The sequence below is a fragment of the Motacilla alba genome, unplaced genomic scaffold (assembly GCF_015832195.1).
Source record: "Motacilla alba alba isolate MOTALB_02 unplaced genomic scaffold, Motacilla_alba_V1.0_pri HiC_scaffold_34, whole genome shotgun sequence".
In the NCBI taxonomy this organism is placed as follows: domain Eukaryota; kingdom Metazoa; phylum Chordata; class Aves; order Passeriformes; family Motacillidae; genus Motacilla; species Motacilla alba.
Window position 1 is genome coordinate 1,266,162 of NW_024037436.1, and position 16,858 is coordinate 1,283,019.

Below are 16,858 nucleotides of genomic sequence, written 5' to 3' on the forward strand. Positions count from 1 at the left end.
GCACCCCGCCCTGGATTTTGGGGACCCCTCCCCAGTTTCGGGGTCCCCTGACCCCCCTTTTTCCCCCCCAGGAGAATTCGGAGGACGACAAAAAGCGCGGCCGCTCCACTGACAGCGAGGTGGGACAGGTGAGGGGGGGAGCCCCGAATTTGGGGAGGGGTCCCCGATTCTGGGGGTCCTTCCCCCCCCTTTTTATCCCCATTTCCCTTAATCGACCCCCCCCTTTAAATCCCCCCCATTGAGGGGGCGTCCCCCCCTGTTCTCACAGTGGATCCTTCCGTTTTAAAGGGTGTCCCCCCCCTTTTTTGAAAATGGATTCTCCCATTTTTAATGGGGACCCCCTTAATTCCCCCCAATTTAGGGGGTGCCCCCCCGTATTTACAGTGGATCCTTCCATTTTCAATGGTGTCACCCCCCCCCTCCCCCCCATTTTCATAATGGATTCTCCCATTTTTAATGGGGACCCCCTTAATTCCCCCCAATTTAGGGGGTGTTCCCCCCCCCTTTATTTACAGTGGATCCTTCCATTTTAAATGGTGTTACACCCCCCTTCCCCCCCATTTTCACAATGGATTCTCCCATTTTTAATGGGAGGACCCTGTTGAAGGCTCCTCCCCCTTTTAGGGAGCCTCCCCCAATTTTCGTAATGGATTCTTCCATTTTTTTTTTTGGGGGGGGGGGAATATCCCCTCTATTTCAGGTTGGTCTCCCCCCGTCTTTTGCAAAATGGAACTTCCCATTTTTAATGGTGCCCCCCCCCCCCCCCCTCCCCCTTAAAGACCCCCGCCCATTTTAGGGGGTGTCCCCCCCTGTTTTTACAGTGGATTCTTCCATTTAAAGGCATCACCTCCCCCATTTCCATAATGGATCCTCCCATTTTTTTGGGGGATACCCGCTGCATTTTAGGGGGTCTCCCCCCCATTTTCATAATGGATCCTCCCATTCTCCATTGATGACCCCTCCCCATTTTAGGGGGTCTCCCCCCCCATTTTCATAATGGATCCTCCCATCCTCCATTGATGACCCCTCCCCATTTTAGGGGGTCTCCCCCCCCATTTTCATAATGGATCCTCCCATTTTTAAGGGGACCTCCCCTTTTAAGGCCCCCCCATTTCCACAATGGACTCTCCCATTTTCAATGTCCCCCCTTCCGTTCCCCCCCCCCCGCTCACCTTTACAATGGTTTCTCCCCCATTTCCACCCTCCCTCCTTCATTAATTAACCGCCGGTTAATTAACCGCCCACTAATTCATCCCCTCATTAATTCACACCCCCTATTAATTAACCCAGTAATTAGCCCATCCATTATTGAATCCCTCATTAATCCACCCCCGTGTTAATTAATCCCTCATTAATTACCCCACATTATATAATTCCCTTAATTAACCACCATTATGTAATTACCCCATTAATTTACCCGCCATTAATTAACTCCCCATTAATTCACCCCCCAATAATTAACCCAATAATTGACCCGCAATTAATAACCCCCCATTAATTACTTCCCCCTATTAATTACTTCCCCATTAACTCCACCCTTTAATTACCATATTAATTAACCCAATAATTGACCTGCAATTAATAACCCCCCATTAATGACGTTCCCCATTAATTACCTCCCCCATTAATTACCCCCATTAATTACCATATTAATTAACCCTTTAATTACTTTTTCTCTTCCAGTCTCCCGCCAAGAACGGGGCCAAGCCCCTCCCCCACGGCCACGCCCCCTCCCCGGCTGCCCCGCCCTCATTCCCCGCCCCCTCCTCTGGCCCCGCCCCCCTCAGCTCCGGCCCCGCCCCGGGGGCGGGGCCAGGCGGGGGCTCCCAACCCCCCCAAAACGCGGGAGGGCCCAAAGGGGGCGGGGCCGGGCCCGGAGGGGGCGGGGCTCACCCGCCGAGCTCCACCCCCACTCCCTACGCCCAGGCCGTGGCCCCGCCCCCGGCCCCGCCCCCCAGCGCCCCCCAGCCCCGCCCCCCCAGCGCTCAACAGGCCGGGAAACAGAACGGGGGCGCCACCAGTGAGTGACAGGGGGGACACCGGGGGGGACACTGGGGGGGACACTGGGGGGACTGGGGGCGCCACCAGTGAGTGACAATGGGGACACCGGGGGGACACCGGGGGGGACTGGGGACACTGGGGGGACTGGGGGCGCCACCAGTGAGTGACAATGGGGACACCGGGGGGACACTGGGGACACTGGGGGGACTGGGGACACTGGGGGGACACTGGGGGGACAGGGGACACTGGGGGGACTGGGGGGGACTGGGGGGACACTGGGGACACTGGGGGGACAGGGGACACTGGGGGGACTGGGGGCGCCACCAGTGAGTGACAGTGGGGACACCGGGGGGACACTGGGGACACTGGGGGGACTGGGGGGACTGGGGGCGCCACCAGTGAGTGACAATGGGGGGACACGGGGGGACACTGGGGGGACTGGGGACACTGGGGGAACACTGGGGACACTGAGGGCGCCACCAGTGAGTGACACTGGGGACACCGGGGGGACACTGGGGACACTGGGGGGACTGGGGACACTGGGGGGACTGGGGGGACTGGGGGCGCCACCAGTGAGTGACAATGGGGGGACACGGGGGGGACAGGGAGGACTGGGGACACTGGGGGGACACTGGGGGGACAGGGGACACTGGGGGGACTGGGGGGGACACTGGGGGGACTGGGGACACTGGGGGCATTGGGGGCGCCACCAGTGAGTGACAGGGGGGGACTGGGGGGGGGACACTGGGGGGACTGGGGACACTCTGGGGACACTGGGGGCACTGGGGGGACACTGGGGGCACTGGGGGGGACTGGGGACACTGGGGGGACACTGGGGGGACGGGGGACTGGGGACACTCTGGGGGGACTGGGGACACTGGGGACACCATGAGTGACACAATGGGGACAGGGGACACTGGGGGGGGGATGGGGGACAGGGGGGACAGGGGGGGGACTGGGGGCGCCACCAGTGAGTGACTGGGAGGGGATTTGGGGCATTCTTGGGGGGGGTTTGGGGTTATTTTGGGGTGATTTGGGGCTTTTGATGTGTTTGGGGGTTTGGGGGTTGGTTTACTGGATTTATTTTGGGTTATTTGGGTTTATTTGGGTTTATTTGGGTTATTCTGTCCCCTCTGTCCCCAGGTTACAGCTCGGTGGTCGCCGACAGCTCCTCGGAGCCGGGGCTGAGCGGGGGAGGGGCCCAGCCCCCCCTGGGGCAGCCCCCCGGGCACGGGACCCCCGGCAGCGCCCCGTGAGTGCCTGAACATCCCATAATAACCCCTGAGATATCCTAAAATCACCCCAAATTCACCCAGCCCCCCCTGGGGCAGCCCCCCGGGCACGGGACCCCCGGCAGCGCCCCGTGAGTGCCCCGACATCCCATAATAACCCCTGAAAACACCCCAAAATCCCCAAACTTTCCCAAAATCCCCATTTCCAACCCCAAATTTTCCCAAAATCCCCATTTTCCCCCCATTTTTCCCAAAACCCCCATTTTTCACCCCATTTTGAACCCGAACTTTCCCAAAATCCCCGTTTTTAACCCAAATTTTCCCCAAATCCCCGTTTTTAACCCCATTTCCCCCCCGTTTTTCCCCAAATCCCCATTTTCACCCCCATTTTTCCCAAAATCCCCGTTTTTAACCCCATTTTTCCCAAAATCCCCGTTTTTAACCCCATTTTTAACCCGAATTTTCCCAAAATCCCCATTTTTAACCCCATTTTCCCCCCATTTTTCCCAAAATCCCCATTTTTAACCCCATTTCCCCCCATTTTTCCCAATAATCCCCATTTTTATCCCGAATTTTCCCAAACCCCCAGTTTTTAACCCCATTTTCCCGGTTTTTCCCCCCATTTTTCACAAATTCCCCGTTTTTAACCCCATTTTTCCCAAAATCCCCAATTTTAACCCCATTTTTAACCCAAATTTTCCCAAAATTGCCATTTTTAACCCCATTTTCTCCCCCATTTTTCCCCAAATCCCCGTTTTTAACCCCAAAATCCCCGTTTTTAACCCAATTTTTCCCAAAATCCCCATTTCTAACCCCAATTTTCCCCAAAATCCCCGTTTTTAACCCGTTTTTTCCCAAAATCCCCATTTCTAACCCCGATTTTCCCCAAAATCCCCGTTTTTAACCCGTTTTTCCCAAAATCCCCGTTTCTAACCCCATTTTCTCTCCCCCCCCCAGGAAGGAGCCTGGCCCCGCCCCCGCCCCGCCCCCCGCGGTGGGCGGAGCCTCGGCAGGGGGCGGGGCCTCGCTGCTGGGCCCGCCCCTGGGGCCCAACCCCCCCGCCCAGCCCCTCCCCCCCCTTCCCCGAGCCCAAGGGCGGGGCTGGGCCGGCCCCGCCCCTCCTCAATGGCCCCGCCCCCTTCGGCCCCGCCCCCGACATCAAGGTGAGGGGAAAGCGGGAATTTGGGGGGAAAATTGGGGGAAATTTGGGAATTTTGGGGGGGAAAAAATGGGAATTTTGGGGGGAAAATTGGGGGAAAAATTGGGGATTTCGGGGCGGAAAATTGGGGGGAAAATTGGGGATTTTGGGGGGAAAATTTGGGGGGAAAATTGGGGATTTTGGGGGGAAAATTTGGGAAAAATTGGGAATTTTTGGGAAAAATTGGGGGAAAAATTTGGGGAAAAATTGGGGGAAAAATTTGGGGGTTTTGGGGGGAAAATTTGGGGGAAAAATTGGGGATTTCGGGGGGAAAAATTGGGGGAAAATTGGGAATTTGGGGGGGAAAATTGGGGGAAAAATTGGGGATTTCGGGGCAGAAAATTGGGGGAAAAATTGGGGATTTTGGAAAAATTGGGGAGAAATTTGGGGATTTTAGGGGGAAAATTTGGAAGGAAAATTGGGGACTTTTGGGGGAAAATTTGGGTTGAAAATGGGAATTTTGGGGGAAAAATGGGAAATTGGGGAAAAAATTTGGGGGAAAATTGGGGAATTTGGGGGGAAAAATTGGGGGAAAATTGGGGATTTCGGGGGGAAAAATTGGGGATTTTGGGAAAAATTGGGGGGAAAATTTGGGGATTTTAGTGGGAAAATTTGGGGGAAAATAATGGGAATTTTGGGGGAAAAAATCGGGAATTTTGGGGAAAAACTTGGGAACTTTGGGGGGAAAAATAATGGGAATTTTGGGGAAAAACTGGGAATTTGGGGGGAAAAAATGGGAATTTCGTGAGGAATATCGGGAATGTCGGGAATGTCGGGAATTTGGGGGGAATTTGGGAATTTTGGGAATCCCGCAGGCCCCGGAGGCGCTGAGCAGCCTGAAGTCGATGGCCGAGCGCGCGGCGCTGGGGGCGGGGCTGGAGGAGCCCGGACCCCCCCTGCACCTCGGGGAACGCGGTAATTAACGCTAATTAGCATAATTAGCACCTCATTAACCCATAATACCCCCCTGCACCTCGGCGAGCGCGGTAATTAACACTCATTAGCATAATTAGCACCTCATTAACAGCTAATACCCCCCTGCACCTCGGGGAACGCGGTAATTAACACTCATTAGCATAATTAGCGCCTCATTAACACCTAATACCCCCCCTGCACCTCGGGGAGCGCGGTAATTAACGCTAATTAGCATAATTAGCACCTCATTAATCCCTAATACCCCCCTGCACCTCCGGGAGCGCGGTAATTAACAGTCATTAGCATAATTAGCACCTCATTAATCCCTAATACCCCCCCTGCACCTCGGGGAGCGCGGTAATTAACGCTCATTAACTTAATTAGCCCCTGATCAACCCCTAATACCCCCCCTGCACCTCGGTGAGTGCGGTAATTAACACTCATTAACCTAATTAGCACCTAATTAACCCCTAAATCATCCCTGCACCTCGGCGAGCGCGGTAATTAACACTCATTAACTTAATTAGCCCCTGATCAATCCCTAATTCCCCCCTGCACCTCCGGTAATTAACTCTAATTAGCCTAATTAGCGCCTCGTTAACCCCAATTCATCCCTGCACCTCGGGGAGCGCGGTAATTAACACTCATTAACCTAATTAGTGACTAATTAACCCCTAAATCATCCCTGCACCTCGGTGAGCGCGGTAATTAACACTTATTAACTTAATTAGCCCCTGATCAATCCCTAATTCCCCCTGCACCTCCGGTAATTAACTCTAATTAGCCTAATTAGCGCCTCGTTAACCCCAATTCATCCCTGCACCTCGGGGAGCGCGATAATTAACACTAATCAACATAATTAACAAATAATGTCTAATTCCCCCTTACACCTTGGGGAGCGCGGTAATTAACCCCTCATTAATTTAATTAGCGCCTAATTAATGTTTAATTCCCCCCTGCGCCTGAGGGAGCCCAATGAGCCCCCCCAAGTTCACCCCAAAATCCCCCCCGAAAACCCCCAAAATTTACCCAAAATCCCCCAAAATCCCCTCAAGTTTCCTGAAACCCCCCCAAATCTCCCCAAATTCCCCAAATCCCCCCCCAAATCCCCCCAAATTCCCTCATTCCCACCCCTGAATCCCCCCCAAAATCCTCCTAAAATCCCCCCCAACCCCAAAATCCACCTAAATCCCCCCAAATCCCCCCAAACGCCCCCCAACCCCCCCCCCAGATCCCCCAATCCCCCCAAATCTCCCAAACCCCCCCAAATCGCCCCAAATCTCCCCCAGATCCCCCAAATCCCCCCAAAATCCTCCGAAAATTCCCCCGAATCCCCCCAAAACACCCAAACCCCCCCAAAACCCCCCCAAATTCCCAGAACCCCCCCAAAATCTCCCTAAAATCCCCCCCCAAACCCCCCCAAATCTCCCCAAATGCCCCTGAAATCCCCCCAAACCCCCCCCAAAATCTCAGAATCCCCCCGAAACCTCCCCCAAACCCCCCCAAATCCCCCAAATCCCCCCCAAACCCCCCCAAATCCCCCCAGACCACTTAAATCCCCCTGGAATCCCCCCAAATCTCCCCAAAATCCCCCAAAATTCCCCCTGAAATCCCCCAAATCCCCCCCAAAACGCCCCCAATTCCCCCCAAATCTCCCCAAACCCCCCCCAAATCCCCCCTAACCCCCTAAAATCTCCCTGAAATCTCCCCTAAAACCCCCCAAATCCCCCCCAAATCTACCCCAGATCCCCCAAAAATACCCCAAAACCCCTTAAATCCCCCCCCAAGTCCCCCCAAACTCTCCCAAATGCCCCAAAATCCCCCCAAATCTCCCCCAAACCCCCCCCAAATCCCCCAAATTCCCAGAATCCCCCCCCAAAAACCCCCCAAATCCCCTCAAATTTCCCTGAAACCCCCCCAAAGTCCCCCCCAAATGCCCCCAATCCCCCCAAATCTCCCCCCAAAATACCCCAAACCCCTTAAATCCCCCCACCCCCCCCCCAAATCCCCCAAACCCCTTAAATCCCCCTAAAATTCGCCCCTAACCCCCCCCAAATGCCCCCAACCCCCCCCAAAATCCCCCCCAAATCCCCCCAAAACCCCCCAAAACCTCCCCAAATCCCCCCATATCTCCCCCAGATCCCCCAAACCCCTTAAATCCCCCCAGAACCCCCCCAAATCTCCCCCCAAATGCCCCTGAAACCCCCCCAAAACCCCCCCCAAAATCCCAGAATGCCCCCGAAACCTGCCCAAACCCCCCCAAATCCCCCCAGAACCCCCCCAAATCTCCCCCAAATGCCCCCAAAACCCCCCCAAAACCCCCCCAAAATCCCAGAATGCCCCCGAAACCTCCCCCAAACCCCCCCAAATCTCCCCAGAACCCCCCCAAATCTCCCCCAAATGCCCCCAAAACCCCCCCAAAATCCCCGAATCCCCCCGAAACCTGCCCCAAACGCCCCCTGACCCCGTTTTCTCTCTCCCCTCTCCCGCAGAGCTGCTGCTGGGGCCCGGGGGGGCTCCCCCCAGCTCGGGGGGCTCCGGGGGGGGCTCGGGGGGTCCCGGGGGGTCCCTGGGCGAGGTCAGCATCCCGCTGTCGCTGGGGGTCTGTCCCCTGGGCCCCCTGCCCCTGCCCAAGGAGCAGCTGTACCAGCAGGCGCTGCAGGAGCCCGCCTGGCACCACATGCCGCACCCCTCCGACTCCGAGAGGATCAGGTGGGAAACGGTCCCGAAAAAATCCCAAAAATCCCAAAATTCCCAAAATTCTGGGGGGTTTGGGGGGTCCTGGGTAGGATTTGGGGGGGTTTTCAGGGGTTTCAGAGCGGTTAATTTGGGATTTTTTGGGGGTTTTTTTGGCACCGCCCCTCAGACTCGGAGAGGATCAGGTGGGAAATATTCCCAAAAATTCCCAAGAATCCCAAAATTCCCAAAAATCCCAAAAAATTCCCAAAATTTTTGGGGGTTTGGGGGCATTTTGGAGGGTTACAGGGGGTGTGTGAGCAGTTAAATTGGGATTTTTGGGGGTGTTTTCATCACTTGTTGTCCCACCCCTCGGACTCGGAGAGGATCAGGTGGGAACGTTCCCGAAATCCCCAAAAATTCCCAAAAATTCCCAAAAATTCCCCAAATTCTGGGGGTCCTGGGGGGGTTTTGGGGGGGTTTCAGGGGGATTTTGGGGGGTTCTGTGCCAATAAATTCGGATTTTTTGGGGGGTTTTTGGCACCACCCCTCGGACTCGGAGAGGATCAGGTGGGAAACATTCCCGAAATTCCCAAATTCCCAAAAATTCCCAAAGTTCTGGGGGTCCTGGGTGGGTTTTGGGGGGTTTCAGAGGAGTTAAATTGAGATTTTTGGGGGTTTCTTGGTCACTTCATGTCCCACCCCTCGGAGTCGGAGAGGATCAGGTGGGAAATATTCCCAAAAATCCCAAAATTCCCAAAAATTCCCACAATTCTGGTGGTCCTGGGTGGGTTTTGGGGGAGTTTCAGGGGGATTTTTGGGGGTTCTGTGCCATTAAAATGGGATTTTTGGGGGTGTTTTGGCACCACCCCCTCGGACTCCGAGAGGATCAGGTGGGAAACGTTCCCGAAATTCCCAAAAATCCCAAAATTCCCAAAATTTCCCCAAATTCTGGGGGTCCAGGGTGGGTTTTGGGGGGTTTCAAAGCAGTTAAATCTAAATTTTTGGGGGTTTCTTGGTCACTTGTTGTCCCACCCCTCGGACTCGGAGAGGATCAGGTGGGAAACGTTCCCAAAAAAATCCCAAAATTCCCAAAAATTCCCAAAGTTCTGGGGGGTTTGGGGGGGTTTTGGGGGCTTACAGGGCGTTTTAAAGCAGTTAAATCTGAATTTTTGGGGGTTTCTTGGTCACTTCATGTCCCACCCCTTGGAGTCAGAGAGGATCAGGTGGGAAACGTTCCCGAAATTCCCAAAAATTCCCAAAATTCCCAAAAATTCTGGGGGTCCTGGGTGGGTTTTGGGGGGTTTCAGAGCCGTTAAATTGGGATTTTTGGGGGTTTTTTGGCACCGCCCTTCGGAGTCGGAGAGGATCAGGTGGGAAACGTTCCCGAAATTCCCAAAAATTCCCAAAAAATCCCAAAAATTCCCAAAAATTCCCGGAATTCTGGGGCTCCTGGCTGGGATTCGGGGGTTCTGAGTGGGATTTTTGGGGTTTTTTTGGGGTGCCAGAGCAGTCCAGTCGGGATTTTCGCCGCTTCCTCCCCCCCTCCCGTTCCCGGGGCTCGGCCGTTCACCGCTGGGGTTTTTTGCCCGTTTTCGGGGTTTTTTAACCCAAATTTCGCCGTTTTCCCCCCCCCCCAGGCAGTACCTGCCCCGCAACCCCTGCCCCACCCCCCCCTACCACCACCAGCTGCCCCCGCCCCACTCGGACACCGTGGAGTTCTACCAGCGCCTGTCCACCGAGACGCTCTTCTTCATCTTCTACTACCTGGAGGTACCCAAATCCACCCCAATCCACCCCAAATCCACCCCAAATCCACCCCAAATCCACCCCAAAATCCACGGAATTCACCCCAAAAATCCAGCCCAAATCCACCCCAAAATCCAGCCCAAATCCACCCCAAAATCCACCCCAAAATCCACGGAATTCACCCCAAAAATCCCCGGAATTCACCCCAAAAAAATCCCCAAAATCCAGCCCAAAAAATCCCCAAAATCCAGCCCGAAATCCCCAGAATTCACCCCAAAAATCCCCAAAATCCAGCCCAAAAAATCCCCAAAATCCACCCCAAAAATCATCCAGAGGGGTCTTTAGGAGGTTCCTCTTCTTCATCTTCTACTACCTGGAGGTACCCCAAATCCACCCCAAATCCACCCCAAATCCACCCCAAATCCACCCCAAAATCCAGCCCAAAAATCCACGGAATTCACCCCAAAAAAATCCCCAAAATCCACCCCGAAATCCATCCAGAGGGGTCTTTAGGAGGTTCCTCTTCTTCATCTTCTACTACCTGGAGGTACCCCAAATCCACCCCAAATCCACCCCAAATCCACGGAACTCACCCCAAAAATCCCCAAAATCCAGCCCAAAAAATCCCCAAAATCCAGCCCAAAAATCCCCAAAATCCAGCCCAAAAAATCCCCAAAATCCACGGAATTCACCCCAAAAATCCCCAAAATCCAGCCCAAAAATCTCCAAAATCCAGCCCAAAAATCCCAGAAATTCACCCCAAAAGTCCCCAAAATTCACCCTGAAATCCACCTGGAAATCCACCCCAAAATGCCCAAAATTCACCCCAAAAATCCCCAAAATCCAGCCCAAAAAATCCCCAAAATCCAGCCCAAAAAATCCCCAAAATCCAGCCCAAAAATCCCCAAAATCCAGCCCAAAAATCCCCAGAATTCACCCCAAAAATCCCGGAATTCACCCCGAAATTGACACCAAAAATCCCCAAAATCCAGCCCAAAAATCCCCGGAATTCACCCCAAAAATTCCCGGAATTCCTCGCAAAAATCCCCGGAATTCACCCCAAAAAATCCCCAAAATTCACCCCAAAATTCACCCCAAAAATCCCCAAAATTCACCCCAAAAATCCCGGAATTCACCCCAAAATTGACACCAAAGATCCCCAAAATCCAGCCCAAAAATCCCCAAAATCCACCCCAAAATCCATCCAGAGGGGTCTTTAGGAGGTTCCTCTTCTTCATCTTCTACTACCTGGAGGTACCCCAAATCCACCCCAAATCCACCCCAAAATCCACGGAATTCACCCCAAAAAATCCCCAGAATCCAGCCCAAAAAATCCCCAAAATCCAGCCCAAAAATCCCCAAAATCCAGGCCAAAAATCCCCAAAATCCAGCCCAAAAAATCCCCCAAATCCAGCCCAAAAAATCCCCAAAATCCACGGAATTCACCCCAAAAATCCCCAAAATCCAGCCCAAAAATCCCCAAAATCCAGCCCAAAAAATCCCCAAAATCCACGGAATTCACCCCAAAAATCCCCAAAATCCAGCCCAAAAATCTCCAAAATCCAGCCCAAAAATCCCAGAAATTCACCCCAAAAGTCCCCAAAATTCACCCTGAAATCCACCTGGAAATCCACCCCAAAATGCCCAAAATTCACCCCAAAAATCCCCAAAATCCAGCCCAAAAATCCCCAAAATCCAGCCCAAAAATCCCCAAAATCCAGGCCAAAAAATCCCCAAAATCCAGCCCAAAAAATCCCCAAAATCCAGGCCAAAAATCCCCAGAATTCACCCCAAAAATCCCTGGAATTCACCCCAAAAAATCCCCAAAATTCACCCCAAAAATCCCCGGAATTCACCCCAAAATTCAGCCCAAAATCCACAAAATTCAGCCCCAAAAATCCCCGAAATTCACACCAAAAAATCCCCGGAATTCACCCCGAAATCCCCAGAATTCACCCTAAAACTCACCCCAAAAATCCCCAAAATCCAGCCCAAAAAATGCCCGGAATTCACCCCAAAATCCCTGGAATTCACCCCAAAATTCAGCCCAAAAATCCCCAAAATCCAGCCCAAAAATCCCAGAAAGTCACCCCAAAAATAACCAAAATACGGCCCAAAATCCCCAAAATTCACCCCAAGATCCCCAAAATTCACCCCAAAAATCCCTGGAATTCACCCCAAAATTCAGCCCAAAATCCGCGAAATTCATCCCAAAATCCCCGGAATTCACCCAAAAAAATCCCAAAATTCACCCCAAAATTCCCCAAAATTCAGCCCAAAAATCCCCAAAATCCAGCCCAAAAAATCCCCGGAATTCACCCCAAAAATCCCAGAAATTCACCCCAAAAATCCCCGGAATTCACACCAAAAATATCCCCAAAATTCACCCCAAAATTCAGCCCGAAATCCGCGAAATTCACCCCAAAATGCCCCCAAATCCAGCCCGAAATCCCTGGAATTCACCCTAAAACTCACCCCAAAAATCCCAAAAATTCACCCCAAAAATTCACCCCAAAATTCACCCCAATCATCCCCGAAATTCAGCCAAAAATCCCCAAAATTCACCCCAAAAATCCCCGGAATTTACCCAAAAAATCCCCAAAATTCACCCCAAAATTCAGCCCAAAAATCCCCAAAATTCATACCAAAATTCATCCTGAAATCCTCCCCAAAACCCCCAAAATTCACCCCAAAATTCCCCAAAATTCACCCCAAAATTCAGCCCAAAAATCCCCAAAATCCAGCCCAAAAATCCCCGGAATTCACACCAAAAATCCCCGGAATTCACACCAAAAATATCCCCAAAATTCACCCCAAAATTCAGCCCGAAATCCGCGAAATTCACCCCAAAATGCCCCCAAATCCAGCCCGAAATCCCTGGAATTCACCCTAAAACTCACCCCTAAAATCCCCAAAATTCACCCCAAAAATTCACCCCAAAATTCACCCCAATCATCCCCGAAATTCAGCCAAAAATCCCCAAAATTCACCCCAAAAATCCCCGGAATTTACCCAAAAAATCCCCAAAATTCACCCCAAAATTCAGCCCAAAAATCCCCAAAATTCATACCAAAATTTCATCCTGAAATCCTCCCCAAAACCCCCAAAATTCACCCCAAAATTCCCCAAAATTCACCCCAAAATTCAGCCCAAAAATCCCCAAAATCCAGCCCAAAAAATCCCCGGAATTCACCCCAAAAATCCCAGAAATTCACCCCAAAAATCCCCTGAATTCACCCCAAAAATATCCCCAAAAATCCCCAAAATCCAGCTCAAAATTCACCCCAAAATCCACGGAATTCACCCCAAAAATCCCCGGAATTCACCCCGAAAAATCCCCAAAATTCACCCCAAAATTCAGCCCAAAATCCCCAAAATTCACCCCAAAATCCCCGGAATTCACCCCAAAATTCACCCCAAAATTCACCCCTAAATTCCCCCCAAAGGAGCTTTTGGGGTTTCTCTTCCTCCAAAGAATTCCGAATAAATTCCAATTTTTGGGGGGAAAATTCAGAATTTTGGGGGTAAAATTCGGAATAAATTCACATTTTTTAGGGAAAAATTCCGAATAAATTCCGATTTTTTGGGGTAAAATTCCGATTTTTTGGGGTAAAATTCAGAATATTCCCGTTTAACCAAATCTTTGTGATCCGGGGATATTTCTGGGGTGGTTTTTTTGGGATTTTGGGGTCCCCAGAGCCCCAGTTTTGGGGTAAACTCAGAAAATTTGGGGAAAACTCAGAATATTTTGGGGAAAATTCCGAATAAATTCCGATTTTTAGGGAAAAATTCCGAATTTTTGGGGTAAAATTCCGATTTTTGGGGGGGAAAATTCAGAATATTCCTATTTAAGCAGATATTTATGATTTAGGGATATTTTTGGGGTGGTTTTTTGGGATTTTGGGGTACCCAGAGCCCCAATTTTGGGGTGAAATTCAGAATATTTGGGGTAAAACTTCGACTATTCAGGGAAAAATTCAAAATTTTTTGGGAAAATTCAGAGTATTTGGGGGAAAATTCAGAATAAATTCCGATTTTTCGGTTAAAATTCAGAATTTTTGGGGAAAACTCAGAATATTTGGGGGAAAATTCCGAATAAATTCCGATTTTTTAGGGAAAAATTCCAATTTTTTTGGGGTAAAATTCCGATTTTTTGGGGTAAAACTCCAAATATTCCCGTTTAACCAAATCTTTGTGATCCGGGGATATTTCTGGGGTTGTTTTTTGGGATTTTGGGGTCCCCAGAGCCCCAATTTTAGGGTAAAACTCAGAAAATTTGGGGAAAACTCAGAATATTTGGGGGAAAATTCGGAATAAATTCCGATTTTTGGGGTAAAATCCAGAATTTTGGGGGAAAACTCAGAATATTTGGAGAAAATTCAGAATATTTGGGGTTAAACTTCAAATATTTGGGGAAAACTCAGAATAAATTCCGATTTTTAAGGGAAAAATTCCCATTTTTGGGGATAAAATTCCGAATAAATCCCGATTTTTTAGGGAAAAATTCCGATTTTTGGGGTAAAATTCGGAATAAATTCCGATTTTTTGGGGTAAAACTCCAAATATTCCCGTTTAACCAAATATTTATGATCCGGGGATATTTCTGGGGTTGTTTTTTGGGATTTTGGGGTCCCCAAACCCCGATTTTGGGTTTCCCAGGGCACCAAGGCTCAGTACCTGGCGGCCAAGGCGCTGAAGAAGCAATCGTGGCGCTTCCACACCAAGTACATGATGTGGTTCCAGCGGCACGAGGAGCCCAAGACCATCACCGACGAGTTCGAGCAGGTGGGGGAGCCCCGAATTCCCGGAATTCCCGGAATTCCTAAAAATCCCCAAAAAATTCCCACCAAAAACGGCGATTCGGGGGCGAAAAGCGCTCAAAAATCGGATTAAAAATGGATTTTTAATGGGTTTTTTTTAGGGTGGGGGCACTGAAATCCATCCCATAATTCCCAAATTCCCAAAAATTCCCAAAATTCCACAAAAATTCCCAAAAATTCCAAAAAAAAATCCCGATTTGGGGGAAAAAATCGGATTAAAATTGGATTTTTCATGGATTTAATTGGATTTTTTAGGGTGGGGGCATTAAAATCCATCCCATAATTCCCAAATTCCCGGAATTTCCTGAAATTCCCGAAATTCCCAAAAAAAATTCCCACCAAAAACGGCGACTCGGGGGCGAAAAGCGCTCAAAAATCGGATTAAAATTGGATTTTAATGGGTTTTTTTGGGGTGGGGGCACTGAAATCCATCCCATAATTCCCAAATTCCCAAAAATTCCCAAAATTCCACAAAAATTCCCAAAAATTCCCAAAAAAAAAATCCCGATTTGGGGGAAAAAATCGGATTAAAATTGGATTTTTCATGGATTTAATTGGATTTTTTAGGGTGGGGGCATTAAAATCCATCCCATAATTCCCAAATTCCCGGAATTTCCTGAAATTCCCGAAATTCCCAAAAAAATTCCCACCAAAAAACGGCGACTTGGGGGCGAAAATCGCTCAAAAATCGGATTAAAATTGGATTTTAATGGGTTTTTTTAGGGTGGGGGCACTGAAATCCATCCCATAATTCCCGAATTCCCGGAATTTCCGGAATTCCCGAAATTCCCACAAAAAATTCCCACCAAAATCCCGATTTGGGGGAAAAAAATGCTCAAAAATTGGATTAAAATGGGATTTTTAATGGGTTTTAATTGGATTTAATGGATTTTAATTGGATTTTAATGGATTTTTTCGGGTGGGGGCATTGAAATCCATCCCATAATTCCCGAATTCCCGGAATTCCCAAAAGTCCCGGAATTCCCAAAAAATTCCCACCAAAAACGGCGACTCGGGGGCGAAAAACGCTCAAAAATTGGATTTAAAATGGATTTTTCATGGGGTTTTTTAGGGTGGGGGCACTGAAATCCATCCCATAATTCCCAAATTCCCAAAAATTCCCAAAATTCCACAAAAATTCCCAAAAATTCCCAAAAAAAATCCCGATTTGGGGGAAAAAATCGGATTAAAATTGGATTTTTAATGGATTTTAATTGGATTTTAATTGGATTTTTCATGGATTTTTTGGGGTGGGGGGCACTGAAATCCATCCCATAATTCCCAAATTCCCGAATTTTCTCGGGGTTTTTTTTGGGGTGGGGGTTTTTGGGGTGCCCCAGTCCATTTTTGGGGTACCCCTCAGCCTCGTGCACCCCAAAAGTTTTATTTGAACCCCATAATCCTCCAAAAAATCCCAAAAAATCCCCAAAAATCCCAAAAAATCTTCTAAAATTCCACCCCTAAATCGGATTTTCTTGGGGTTTTTTTTGGGGTGGGGGTTTTTGGGGTCCCCCAGTCCATTTTTGGGGTACCCCTCAGCCTCGTGCACCCCAAAAGTTTTATTTGAACCCCAAAATTCCCAAAAAAATCCCAAAATTCCCCTAAAAAATCCCTTAAAATCCCAAAAATCTTCTAAAATTCCACCCCACAGTCGGATTTTCTCGGGGTTTTTTTTGGGGTGGGGGTTTTTGGGGTGCCCCAGTCCATTTTTGGGGTACCCCTTTATCCTCCTGCACCCCAATTTTTTATTTGCACCCCAAAATCCCCCAAAAATTCTCTTTAAATCCCCAAAAATGCCCTAAAATCGCCCCCCACAGTCGGATTTTCTCGGGGTTTTTTCTGGGGTGGGGGTTTTTGGGGTGCCCCAGTCGATTTTCGGGGTACCCCTGACCCTCGCGCACCCCCCAATTTTCCCGGCAGGGCACTTACATCTACTTCGACTACGAGAAGTGGGGGCAGCGCAAGAAGGAAGGCTTCACCTTCGAGTACCGCTACCTGGAGGACCGGGACCTGCAGTGAGGGGGGACCCCAAAAACCCCCGAAACCCCCCCAAAAAACCCCAAAACAACCCCCCCGCATGCCCTGGGGGGGGTCAGAACCAGCCGCGCCCCCCAACCCCCCGCCGTTCACCCCGAATTTCCCCTCCCGGTGCTGCCTTTTTTTTTGGGGTGGGGGTTTCAAATTTGAATTTTTTTGGGGAGGGGGTTGTTGTTTTTTTTTTTTTTTTTTGGGGTCCCCTGGGGGGTTTTTTGGGGTTTTCTCCTCCC

At 50.2% G+C, this 16,858-nt stretch overlaps 1 protein-coding gene across 1 annotated transcript in view; it reads left to right on the forward strand.

Annotated features, from left to right (window-relative positions):
- Positions 1 to 16,620, forward strand: part of CNOT3 (CCR4-NOT transcription complex subunit 3) — an 18,478-nt gene extending 1,858 nt beyond the window's left edge. The window contains exons 2-11 of the mRNA XM_038126299.1: positions 72 to 128; positions 1,684 to 2,020; positions 3,145 to 3,253; positions 3,333 to 3,364; positions 4,191 to 4,396; positions 5,247 to 5,346; positions 7,839 to 8,058; positions 9,663 to 9,795; positions 14,431 to 14,556; positions 16,512 to 16,620. Of these exons, the coding sequence (XP_037982227.1) occupies positions 72 to 128; positions 1,684 to 2,020; positions 3,145 to 3,253; positions 3,333 to 3,364; positions 4,191 to 4,396; positions 5,247 to 5,346; positions 7,839 to 8,058; positions 9,663 to 9,795; positions 14,431 to 14,556; positions 16,512 to 16,610 (1,419 nt within the window). The 3' untranslated portion in view covers positions 16,611 to 16,620. The remainder of the gene's footprint in view (positions 1 to 71; positions 129 to 1,683; positions 2,021 to 3,144; positions 3,254 to 3,332; positions 3,365 to 4,190; positions 4,397 to 5,246; positions 5,347 to 7,838; positions 8,059 to 9,662; positions 9,796 to 14,430; positions 14,557 to 16,511) is intronic.
- Positions 16,621 to 16,858: the final 238 nt, after the last annotated feature.